Source organism: Coffea arabica, chromosome 2c (assembly GCF_036785885.1).
Source record: "Coffea arabica cultivar ET-39 chromosome 2c, Coffea Arabica ET-39 HiFi, whole genome shotgun sequence".
In the NCBI taxonomy this organism is placed as follows: domain Eukaryota; kingdom Viridiplantae; phylum Streptophyta; class Magnoliopsida; order Gentianales; family Rubiaceae; genus Coffea; species Coffea arabica.
This window is the reverse complement of record NC_092312.1, coordinates 45,657,584-45,670,776: the sequence shown is the minus strand read 5'-3', so window position 1 is coordinate 45,670,776 and position 13,193 is coordinate 45,657,584. Positions and strand designations below refer to the sequence as shown.

General features: G+C 41.6%; 1 protein-coding gene across 1 annotated transcript in view; it reads left to right on the top strand.

Moving 5' to 3' along the window:
- LOC140035671 (uncharacterized) overlaps positions 1-11,790 on the top strand; it is a 34,498-nt gene extending 22,708 nt beyond the window's left edge. The window contains exon 3 of the mRNA XM_072076990.1: positions 11,764-11,790. Within this exon, the coding sequence (XP_071933091.1) occupies positions 11,764-11,790 (27 nt within the window). The remainder of the gene's footprint in view (positions 1-11,763) is intronic.
- The last annotated feature ends 1,403 nt before the right edge of the window (positions 11,791-13,193 follow it).

Here is a 13,193-nt window from a genome sequence, read left to right as displayed (position 1 = left end):
TTGTGTTCGGATGAACAGTAACGTGAACAGTAGCGGATGAACAGAATCGATGGATAGTGACCTTTTTTTTTTTTTTTTTGTAAAACAAGGCAGCAAAATAAGGAAAGCAAAGACAAAAACTATGGATATAATGGAAGATATCTCCACCAAAGCTTTGAAGCCAACTGATACGGTCCTCGATCAACACGTTTCGAGACACATAGCACGTTTGCCCAAGGATCTTGATGTGTGCACGGACCTTGGCCCACGCAATGACCCAATTCGAGTACCATTGGGTCCAGTCACACGTGCACAGGCTAAGTAATTCAAGGAATCACTCCAAACCATTGTGCGTGTTCAAGACCAACAAAGAGTTCATCGAGACATTGATGGCTTGGAAGGTGATAACCCAGTTGTCTACACGATGATCCAAGCCTGTGAAGAGCCAAGTGGGCCATGGCTGATTAGGCCTTAGTGTTAGGAGTCTTAAGTTTAGATTAGTCCTTTTTGTTAGCCATGGATTCGGCCCACCTTTGTCTAAGGATGGCCGAACCACTAGGCCCTTTTTTATTGAGTCCATGGATCGGCCCACCTTGTCCAAGGAGTGGCCGACCATCTAGCTTTTCAATATTAGGGTTTCATTAGTTTTGCCTATATAAAGGCTTGTTTTGTAAGCATTAAGGGAGACGTTTTATCAACAAAACTTTTGATTATTTTCGATTCTTGTTAAGAGAGATTCGAGCCCTCTACTTGCTTTGGCAAGGGTTATTGAGCAATCTTGCGTCTTGTCCATGATTGTTCTACCGACCTATCCATTAAAGTAATCACCTCTATGGAGTCATCATTCTACCGCCTATAATCAAATCGCGTCGTCCGTTTGATTCTAGGTTCCGCAATCCAATCGTTGGACAATCTCGCTGGATCCTTGGGCAAACATATTACGTGTCTCGAAACAAGTTGATCGGGGACCGTATCAGTTGGTATCAGAGCAACTTCTTGAGCATGTCCGTGTTGCGTCTTGAGCAATTTCTGATCTTGTTGCGTCGTGTCATTGAAAGATTCTGTCCGTTGGTGCTACTTCGTGTCTTGAATCTGCTCGTCTTTGTGTTGTTGAACCTTGTTGCTAATCTGTCCGCCTTGTTTTTACAAAAAAAAAAAAAAATTCTGTCCGTGTGTTTCTTTGTGTTGCAATCTGTCCAGATTTCCCTTCGTTGTTTTGCTGTTCATTTTTGTCTAGATTATAGTCTCATTCTTGTGGGTTGGTGCCAACAGCCCAGCAAAAGATTAAAAAAACAGAAAAATCTTTGCGGCAGCTAGGGTTCTTCCCTTCTAGGCGCATCTTGCATTGTAGTAAACTGCCCAGATTTTTCCTTCTCTATTTGCTGTAGTTTTTGTCTCGGTTGTGGCCTGATTCTGGTTGATAGTTGTGTCGTTTTGGGGCATGCAAAATAACCCAGCAAAGGTCAAAAAAAAAAAAAAAGGTGCCGCATACCTCATTGTTCTTGAGTCGATTGCTGGAATTTTCTGTTTGGGACTGCCGAACCTGTTTTGCCATTGATTCTTGAACTTTTGTGTTGTTTCTTGCAAACCTTGAATAGAAACATATATTTGGAAAAGTTCTTGAGTTTCTTGAATGAAATTCTTGAAGTTCTTGGACCACCAAAGACTGACTTGGGAAGTTCTTGAAAATTGAAATAACCTTCATCCGTGTTCTTGATCTTCTTGGGTTTTTTATCTTGTAATTTGGACGAAATTGGATCTGCAATTGTGTTTCTTGAAGAGCCAAGAAAATAAAGCAACGAAAAAGAGAAAAAAAAGGAAAGAACAATTGGCTCTAGCAAGAAACTCCAAGTTCCCAAATCTTGATCAAACTCCAAGTTTCCATATCTTGCTCAAACTTCAAGTTTCCAAATCTGACCAACTCCAAGATTTCCGAAATTTGAACAACTCTAGACTTCCAAATCTGATCAACTTTAAGGTTTCCAAACCTTGAACAAGTCCAAGAGTCCAAATCAGACCAAACTCTAAGATTTCCAAATCGTGATTGGTTTCCAAATCTTGAGTTTCCAATTCTTGGTTGGTTTCCAAATCTTGATTGGCTTCCAAATCTTGAGTTTTCCATTATTGATTGGTTTCCAAGACAACTGACCTGGACAGTCCAAAAAAAAAACACCCAAAATAGTTTCCCAAACCGAACCTAAACTGCCATCCATACCTTGGCCAAACCGCCTTTGGATCCTTGAGTTTCTAAAAATCGGTTGAGCTAGTTTGCAAACCGATTGGACTGAATTTTAAGGACTGATTTGTACCTAATTTAAGCACCCCAAAGGCACCATTTACCTACCAAAACACTGACTAGAAACTCGGCATCCAGCAGCTCCAAAATTCCTGTTTTGGGTAGGCGTCCTTCTAGGATCCCAAATTTCAGCTTTTGAGTTTCGTGTCGTGTCTAGTGCCCATCATCTTAGGGTTTCTTTCCTACATCATTTGAGTCATAAAAAAGCATCTCCAGTGTGTCCAAAGCATCCTTGTTCTTGATTACTCTTGCGCGAAGTTTGGTGAACAAATTTTGGACTTTGTGCGACATTTCTCAACTACCCAATCCGACAAGTAAAGGAATTTTGGTAAGCTTATTTGAGTGCTTTGAGTGATATACGAGTGATGAGCACATACACGAGAGCTTGTGTGTTGTGAGGAATCTCTTCTTCTTTGCTAACCATTTTGGCAGGTCACCTAATCATGCCTAGGGGAGTTACCTCTTACTCATACAACGAAGAATTCTTGGAGAATGAGCCTCTCAAGAGAAGGGGTTCCAAGCGGACTACTCTCAAGTACTCTAGTTCCATGCAATCTAGTTCACAACATGATTTTCGCTCACTCCGGGAGGAGAGGGAACGTTACCGTGCTTCGCGTGTATATGAAAGATATAAACGAGACTGTGATGAATATGAGAAGGAGCCAAGAAGTTGGCGCCAAGCATCTAAATTGAGGTCCATCTCAAACAAACGAGATTCATCTAAGAAGTGTCTTAACAATCAAGACAAGGAGTTTGAGAAGTCTCGAATAGAGGCAAAGCTTCGTGAATCAAAGGATAAATTCCGAAGTCGGACTAAAGCATTGGTTGATTCTATGATGGAAAGACTTAGCCAAGTGTTGGAGTCCCACTTGGAGCAACTTAATCATGTGTCAACCAGTGGTAATAAAGGGAAAATTCATCCTAGTCCTTCGTTGATTAAAGAGCCATATATGAATGAGTTGCAGCCGAGCCATGAACGTGGGCTAGACAATGAAAATCTGAACTCAAGTGCAATGAATGAACAAATATCCAAGAAGAATGGAGTGGGAAAATGCAAGAATAATTTGGCCTTATTTTCGAGTAAAGAGGAGGAGTTGGCCATGTTCGCAAAAGTTGAAAGTGTGGACGTCTTGTTTGCTAACAAGCTAACATGTGTTTTATTAAGTACCACTTCTTTTGTGCAGATTAAACAAAATCAAATAGATTTGGTCATGGCATGTTCCATTCCCAAGTCATTTGGACACTTTGTGAGTTTCCATGGAGTTTGTCTTCTAGGAACTAAATCTCTTTGGTATCAATTCATGGAACAATGTCCATTCAAACCTGTCCGCGCCATTGGAGGAGTCATTCAAGCTCATCTTAAAAGGGAAATTCTAGATTCTACTGCTTATTCTCTACCTGTGGTTCATTCATCATTTTTGCCGTATTTTGAGCATGTTACCAGTCCTAACCCTTATTGCTCTTATGTAGGTGTTGATGAGAAGTGTAAAGGACTAGGACTGGAATCTCAAGTTGGATCAATTGGTGGAAGGAATATCGAAGTGTCAAAGGGAGTTTTCTCATCTACACCTTCTTACCATCTAGCTAATAATGTCCCATTAGTCCATTACCCGATTTCGGAATTGTTTCAAGTTGAAGGTTATTTTGTTTTTGTAGGTTGTAACGTTGTCCACAATTTTCCAACTATGGTTAAAGACTTGCAACCCGATTTTGTGCTTATTCCTGCTGAAAGTGGTGCACGTTCGTGCTTCTTCACATGTCCAAAAGCTGGACACCACGAGTTTACTTCACCAACTCCAACTTGCGCAAATTCATACGATTCGTATGGAGTGCGTTTTACTTCATTGCTGCCACTTATGTTGGGTGATACACGCAAGGGTGTCAATCAAGATTCGAGTGCTGTTCTTACCTCACTGGTTCGTGTTTCTATGGATATGCAACACGGGTGGTTCAATGTTCCACCTCCAGATAGGCAAGTTGTGCCAAATCAGCGACAACCAGGGACGAATCATACCACCTTGAACAACTCGATTCGGAATTTCTCTTTCTCCCATGAGCATCATTATGAAGATCCTTATCTTGTGCATGAGAATGGTAAGCTGTTGCACAATTGTATACCTATGACCACTAACTATGAGATTTATGGTGTAGGTGACAATATGACAATCCATAGCCGAAGGCTGATTAGAGAGCTTTGGATTGCTACCTGGAAGTTTCGCGAGCCTTACACAAGCTCTTTCCTATCTTGGCGCATGTCCTTGTTTGAGAACCTCATGAAGCTGACCAAACGGCATTTAACTTGGCTCGTGACCTTTCATTTGTTCCCAACGTGGCTGACCTCCAAACGCACTGTCGATTTGATTTGTCATACTACTAACACTTGTTAGTATCTTGCATCCCCATCTAGATTTGAGGACAAATCTTTCTCAAGAGGAAGGGACTGATGTGTGCACGGACCTTGGCCCACGCAATGACCCAGTTCGAGTACCATTGGGTCCAGTCACACGTGCACGGGCTAAGCAATTCAAGGAATCACTCCAAACCCTTGTGCAGAATGTTCAAGACCAACAAGGAGTTCATCGAGACATTGACGGCTTGGAAGGTGATAACCCAGTTGTCTACACGATGATCCAAGCCCGTGAAGAGCCAAGTGGGCCATGGCCGATTAGGCCTTAGTGTTTTAGGAGTCTTAACTTTAGATTAGTCCTTTTTGTTAGCCATGGATTTGGCCCACCTTTGTGTGAGGCCCCAGTCCGTTCTATGTTGATATATTCATTAGTTAGGCGGTAACGTTTGGTTTTGTGAGTATTTCGAAAACCCTAAGTAGGGAGTAAGATTTAAACCCTAGTTTTGTATTCGAACAAGTTTGAGTGGTGATTAAAGTTAGTTATGTTAATGTGTGTTTTAGTGTGGGTAAGTATAGGATTTAATCCATTTTGTATAGATTAATTAAGTTTAAGAAGGTTAGAAACCCGAAGTGAACAAAAACCCTAATTTCCGGTTAAGCTTGGAAACCCGTCTTTTCTACATTTTTCTGTATTAGAAAAATTCCCCAGATAATTTTTATTGAGTAAATAGAGTTTTTAGATGATTTTTCTAGTATTAGTTGGATTTTGAGAAATTAACAACGTATATCGAACGTGGGACCCACTAGTGCGAAAAGTTCGGAAAAATTCGGCCAACTAGGTTAAGTTCTGAATACTGGATTTAATTTACCGGGTGTTATGAGATAATTGAAGGTTGAGATGTGGATGAGAGTGGAGAGAGACAAAGTGATAAAGATGCATTAAATAGGGTGACATGTGTCACCATTTGATTAAACCTTGTTTTGACTTTTATTCAACCATTTTCCAAATTCTAAATAAAACCAAAAAATTGACTAAATATCTTCCATTTCTCTCATAGCTTGGCCGACTTTCTCTTTCTCAAAACAAGGAAGAAACTCTTCAAGTTTTGCTTCCATTTTGCTCCAAATCATCAAAACCAACCATTGGAACTTGTTTCTACTCCATAAAACCTCTTAGTTTAGTGCTTGTAAGGTGTTGTGTGGAGTTGTTTGGAAGCTTAAGGTGCTAAGTGGTCTCTCTTCTTTGGTTCTAAGGTAAGTGACTATGGAACCCCTCTCTTCTATCTAAAGTTGCTTAATAAATGACTTGTGGTTGTTATGAGTGTGATTTTGTGGACTATTTCTTGATTTTAGTTAAGATTGATGAAGTTTTCTATTTATTTGGAATTTTTGCTGGTTGCATATGATCACTATGATGTGGCTATGTATGATGATTGGAAATGAGGGGTAATGACTCTAGTAAGTGCAAATGAGTGATAATTGCAAGTAATTTTGGATTTGGAGGAAATTTCAGCAACTTAGGGTTTCACCACCCCCTTTTCTGTCCGGTTTTGTATCTCCTACTTAGAGGCCGAATTGGCCTTTTCTTAAAACATGAAAGTTGTAGGTATTGATGTGTTTGAGGTGCCTGTAAAATTTCAGGTCATTTGGAGTAGTGTAGAGTGAGATATGTCAATTTTACTGTTGCTGTTCTGGGTTGATCAGAATGTGAAAACTGCACTTGTAATTGGTTGTTTTGGCTGGTATTGCTTCCGAATTAGTTGTTATGGTCTTCTAATGAAATGTAGCTTGATGTATTAGCTACCATATGCCTTTGGAATTTCTGGATTTGGACTTGTGTAGGCTGAGTTATGATGTTTGCACTAGAATACGTTTTGTGAATCTGTTTTTGCGATTCTGGTATAGTATATTGCACTTTCGACCTGGTTGCACTCGAAACTAGATTGAGTAGCCTTCTTCAACATTGTAGCCCCTTGAGTCCTGTGTATGCCTGTAAAATCTCAGGTTAAACAGATTAGTGTATCATGAGTTATAGATGAAATGCTCAAGCCTGTTTTGAACATCAGATTTGGTACGTCTTTTAGTTTAGCTTCTGCCCGTGATCTTTCGGTTTTGATACAGTACGATTTGGGTGTCGACTCCTTCATATGAAGTTTAGATCTTGATCTCAGCTTCGAAACGGTATAAAGTACGTCGAAAACCGAGTTCCGTAGCTCCGGTTATGATCAAAACAATATCGCTCGTCAGAACTGCCTTGTATTTGGACAGTTCTGACGGGTACTTTGGCACTCGAATTTTGTTTTGTTCTGAATAGATTCAGGTCTTGGCCAAAACATGAAAGTTTTAGCCTTATGTCTCAGCTTTCTAATGCCTTTGGAATTTCTTAATTTCGATTTCTGAGCCGTGAGTTACGGCCTTGCAAACAAGGCCTGTTTGGTAACTCGCAATGAAACAGCTGGAACTGTTTCACGTAATTTTCGCCTATACCCATTGAGATCTGGGTTGCGATGTCTTCATGAACATTGTAGCCCTTCCTCTTAGCTTCGTAACGGTACCTCATGTACCTTGATCCGATATTCCTAGCCTAATTTTTGACCAAAACGGTTTGAGATGGCCGACTTGGCCAATTCCGTTTGCCGTTCCGCGCGGACGTGTGCGGCCGTTTTGCCGTTTCCGCACTTGCGCGTGCCAATTTTGCCGTTTTGCTTGTTTTAAGTACGTTAGTTGCCGTTTATGATATATTGTGACATAATCTTCGTTTTCAGACAGTGGTGAGCTAGGCGGAGCCGGTGGGGCCCACTACTAGCCAACACACAAAGTGAATTCCGCCTTTGTACTACTTTTGGTATTTTGAGTAAGTATTCAGGCCGCGCTTACGTGTTAGTTGTTATGTGTTTCGATATGTATGAAAAGGGTACCTAGGCGAGGGTGTACTTTATCGCACTCGACCTAAACCCTAATTTTCGCACCTATTTGTACATGACATATGTATATGAAACATTTTGGAACTAAACCCCTTGAGCTTGTGGATCGGGGTGACTTTTGAATAAATTTTGTGAAGTTTGTGAGTTTGGGGCCCGATCTCATGACCTAGATGGACTATTCGAGCCGGTTAGGGCTTGGTCGAAGTCAGTCCAACTTAGTCTGAGATCACCAAGTTTGTAGGTTCATGTTATGAACCAATTTTGTGAATCCGGTTCACCGAGAAGGTGACCAAGTTTGTGAACCGAGCTTGCGCAGCAAGTTCAATTTCGTTCGCCCGGGCAAGTTTGTGAGGTGACTGGCCAGTGAGGGTGATAAGGTGTCGGTGGGTGTACAAGTGGAGTTCTACGGACCATTGAGTGTGGTCGGCGGAGTGTCGGCAGGAGATCATACATGACACATGAATTGGCTTTGGAGCCACCCGTATCCTTATTATATGATGTTGTTCTTTTCTGCTTTTGCTTTACTCTAAATGTGTAATTGTTGCTACGTGAATTTATGCTTTTACCCCCTGTTTACTTACTAAGCTTCTAGCTTACCCCGTTTCCTTTGTTTTCCTTAGCAGGGGACGACGCGGGGAACTTTGGGACTCTGCCGCTAGTATAGTTAGGTTGTTTGTAATAGTGAGACATCTAGCATGTTTGTTTTTGTTTTGGTGGTTTGTATAAGAACCCTTCTTAGGGTCTATCTTTTGCTGGTTGTGGTTATAGTGTATTAGAGTGGTTTGACTCGAGACTTTTGAAGATGTAAATATAACTTTTGGGATTGTATATATTGTATATAGTGCTCTTTCGATTTATCTAGTTTTATTGCTTTAAGTTTTGAGTCCTGGCGCGAGCTAGGCAGGCGGCCCGCCGATACCCTTGGGAGAAGTGGGGTCGTCACACTTTGTCTAAGGATGGCCGAACCACTAGGCCCTCTTTTATTGAGTCCATGGATCGGTCCACCTTGTCCAAGGAGTGGCCGACCATCTAGCTTTTCGATATTAGGGTTTCATTAGTTTTGCCTATATAAAGGCTTGCTTTGTAAGCATTAAGGGAGATGTTTTATCAATAAAACTTTTGATTATTTTCGATTCTTGTTAAGAGAGATTCGAGCCCTCTACTTGCTTTGGCAAAGGTTATTGAGCAATCTTGTGTCTTGTCCATGATTGTTCTACCGACCTATCCATTAGAGTAATCACCTCTGTGGAGTCGTCGTTCTACCGCCCTATAATCAAATCGTGTCGTCCGTTTGATTCTAGGTTCCGCAATCCAAGCATTGGACAATCTCGTTAGATCCTTGGGCAAACGTGTTACGTGTCTCGAAACAAGTTGATCGGGGACCGTATCAGATCTAGCGAGGTTGTCCAACGCTTGGGTTGCGGGACCTAAAACCAACACGGACAACACAAATTGGTTGAAGGCGGTAGAGCGATGACTCCAACAGAGGTGGCTACTCTAATGGATAGGTCGGTAGAACAATCAAGGACCTTCACGAGATTGCTCAAACACCCTTGCAAAAGCAAGTAAAGGAATTGTACTCTCAATGTAAGAGAAACAAAATAATGTTATTATCATAAAATGGCTACCCCAAAACCTTACAAAGCAAGCCTTTTTATAGGCTAAGGGTTACTAAAACCCTAAGGGAAACAAGAAAGGGAAATTCGGCCATCTTGGTGTTAAGATGGGCCGGCCCATGCTTTACTAAATAAACTAATCCAACTCTATTAAACATTAAGGCCTAAGGCCTTACTCGGCCAACTCTCTTGGAGGTCCACTTGTCTCTTCATGGGCTTGGATCATGGTGTAGATAACTTGATTGTCTCCTTCTAAGCCTTCAATATCTCTATGGACTCCATGTTGGACTTGGACAATTCGGACAAGACCTTGGAATGATTCTTTGAAGAGCTTGGCTCGTGCACGTGTAACTAGGCCCAATGGAACTCGAACTGGGTCATTGCGTGGCCAAGGTCCGTGCACACATCAACCGTTTTCTACCAATTCGTGTCATCCGTATTGGTTTAAGGTCCCGCAATCCAAGCGTTGGACAACCTCAGTAGGTCCTTGGGCAAACGTGCTACGTGTCTCGAAACGAGTTGATCGAGAACCGTATCAGTTGGCTTCAGAGCTTTGGTAGAGGTATCTTCCATTACATCCGTAGTTTTTGTCTTTGCTTTCCTTGATTCCGCTGCCTTGTTTTACAAAAAAAAAAAAAAAAATCTGTTCGTTATCGTTGTTGTTCTGCTTCATTTTCATTGGAAAAATTCTGTCCGCGTCCTTGTTTTTGTGTTTTGTCAAAATTCTATTTGGGTTAGTGTTTCATCGTTGTCTAGCATAATCTGTCTGTTTGTGTCCGCATTCATCAAAAAAAAAAAAAAGAGAACAAATCTATCCGCACTTTTCTTTCTTTGTTGTGTCAAATCTGTCCGGAATTTTGCTTGGTCTTCGTGAGTCCAATTTCTGTCCATTCGTCCGTAGTTGTTGTGACCAATCTGTCCACAAATTGTTTCGTGGTATTGAGTCCTTTGTTGCATCAAATTTCTGCTTGTATGTGTTTCCATCGTTGCTTCTAAACCTATCCATAAGTATTGCTCATTGTTTTGCGTCAAATCTGTCCATGCATGTGTCATTGTTGCCGTTGATAATATGACCGTATCTTGTGTCCTTGCTGCATCCAAAATTCTGCCCAAGTCGATAGTCCAAGCCGAAGCTACAAGAAAGCAAGTAGGCGACGGCTAGGGTTTTATTTTCCAAATCTATCCACATTGGTTCATGAGTCATCCAAACTGTTTTCTTAATTTTCTAATCTGATTTTAGGTTAAAACTTGTTGGTGTTGTGAAATCTTCAAGAGAATCTACAAGATTTTAGGGTTTCTTGAAGTTCTTGGTTACTACCTAGAAGTTCTTGAGAGCATCTTGCTAGTTCTTGAGGGATTTGGGTTGTGCATTATTGTGAGTTGAAGGGCTGACCTTATTGCTTGAATTTTACTACTTCAACTGAGTATTTGTGTTGTTGTTTAAGTAAAAAAAAAAACAGAAACGAAAAGAAAAGAAAGAAAGCCATCGGGTGGCAAGAGAAAAAAAAAAAACAAACGAAACCAAGCGAGGAAGTTGAAATTTATTGCCAAATCAGTCTCTTACATCGTGCTTGTACCCCAAACAGAAAATTCGAACAAAAAGGAAAGAAAGTCAAAAGTTTTGGCCTACCTCTTCTTGCAATTCTTAATCCCCTTGTGCCTTGATAACTTGAACCACCCTTCGAGGTTCTTGAATTTCTTGACCACCTTGTTTCTTGAAAACTTGAACCTCCCTTTGAATAAACAACTTCCTATACTCTCTTGCGGTGGTGAAGGGCTTCCTTGGCCTAGGAGTAAAATTCTTGGGAGGTCTTGAGCAACCCATGGGGGTGAAGCTTGCGTGAGGGCACTTGCATCTTCTTGCTGCGAAGCCATAGTCGAAACTGTCTTGGTTGTTGCGCAAGGTGGGAGGGAAGCCGAATCTGGTTTGTGTGTGAGAGCTCGGGTTGTGTGTGAGAGGAGTCAGCTGCCTTGGGTTTTTTTTTATAGAAAACCAACCAAATTTGGTGAAAGGGTTAAGAAGGAGAAAATTTGGGAAAGAGATTCGGTGGAGGAAGGAGATACCAAATCTGATTTGCAAGTCAACTTAGAGAAGAATTTGGGAGTTTCCAAAGGTTGTTCAAGGAAGGTCTTCTAAAGAGTTTCCAAAACCAACTTGTTTTCCCAATCAATTTAGGAAACTAAGTAAAACACTTGGATAACTCCTTTGTTTTCACTTGGCTACTTCCCTACTTTTTCTCCTACATTTTAGGAAATCACTCCTACATTTTAGGAATTTACTCCTACCTTTTAGGAAACTAGGGTTTCTTTGTCCTTGTGTTCACATTAGCGCGCCTATCCTTGCTGTCCGCCCCCTATCTTTTACAAATTTGCCCTTTCTACTACCATTTGTGTTGTGCCTACGTGATTACTCTTGTGAAAAAAGTTGGTGACGATTAGTTGACTTGAGCAGCATTTCTCACCTACCTAAACCGACGGGTAAAGGTATTGGGTAAGATCTTTAAGGAGCGTTTTGAGTGACAAACACGAGAGAGGTGATACACTAAGTGAGTGAAGTGAGGATATACTTGCATTATTTTTTGTGTTACTAACCTTTTGCAGGGCATAAAGAGGGACATGGAGCAATAGCACCCAACCACAGACTACTCCTTGATGTTCACCGCCATGAAGAACGAGCTCAGGCGAATTAGTGAGCAACAAATGGAGGAGTTGCACTCTCGATTTGATGAGCTATCCAAGAGTCTCACACGAGGCTCCCGTTCGAGGTCTCACAACTGGAGTAACCATGGCACCAAAGAGGCAAATAGCGAGGGCTACTCTGCTAGTGAGGATGACGAAAGAGCTGAAAGGCCTAAAAGGGACATGTTTGAGAATGAACTCAAGGGACTTAAGATTCAAGTTCCCACGTTCAAGGGCAAAAGTGACCCTAAAGCTTACTTGGAATGGGAAGGCCACATTGAGATGGTCTTTAACCGCTACGACTATAGCAAGGAAGAAAAGGTGAAGGTTGCCACTGTTTGGTGGGGCCAAGTAAGGGCCAATCGAAGGAGAATAGGAGAACCATGAGTCCGGAATTGGCGAGAACTCAAGGCACTGATACGCAAGCGATTTGTTCCTAGCTACTACAATCGCGATTTGTTCCTAGCTACTACAATCGTGATCTCCACTCTAAACTTCAAACCCTCACTCAAGGTAACATGAGTGTGGAGGACTACTACAAAGAGATCGAGATGGCCATGATGAGGGCCAACATTCAAGAGGACAATGAGGCCACGATGGCAAGGTTCCTTAGAGGTCTCAACCCTGACCTCCAAGAGGCCTTACTGTGACGACCCCACCTCCCCCTAAGGCGTACCAGAGGGTTTAGCGGGGCCGCCTGCCCAACTCTCGCCGGGACTCAGTCGTTCTTTAATCAAATCCAGAACAAATCACAAGAATAAATAGGGCAGCAATCCAAACTTAAAGTGGAACTTATATACATTGCTATCTCAAAAGGAAGTACAACCATCAAATGTACAAAGGTTCTCACTTCACCATACAACCAGCCCGTGCCAAGCACTAGGGCGAGAACCATTACAAGGCCAAAGAACTAGATCAACTAGACTATACAGAACGCTCGTCCTTGCTCGCCTTCCCCTGCTAAGGAAAACAATTGACGTGGTATGAGCTAAAAAGCCCAGTGAGGTTCCAAACAGATAATCAAACAATCAAACAATCAATTCAATACATTAAACATGGAGTATCAATAATTCAAGAAACATTTACAATGGAAAGCAATAGTAACATTCATTAAAAGGATACGGGCTCACAAGGAGCAATTCCTTCATTCGTTCATCCGATCTCCTGACATTTCCCCTTATTCATCCAATCATTTGAAAATGCATTTTTCATTTATCAATAAACCCTCGTTCGTTCGTTCGTTCGTTCATTCATTCATTCACCCCCGTCCTGGCTGTTGGCCAGTCTCCACCAACCTCAGGGTAATACTCGAGTATACCAAACGTTCACCCAAGTCCCTAATCGCCCGACCG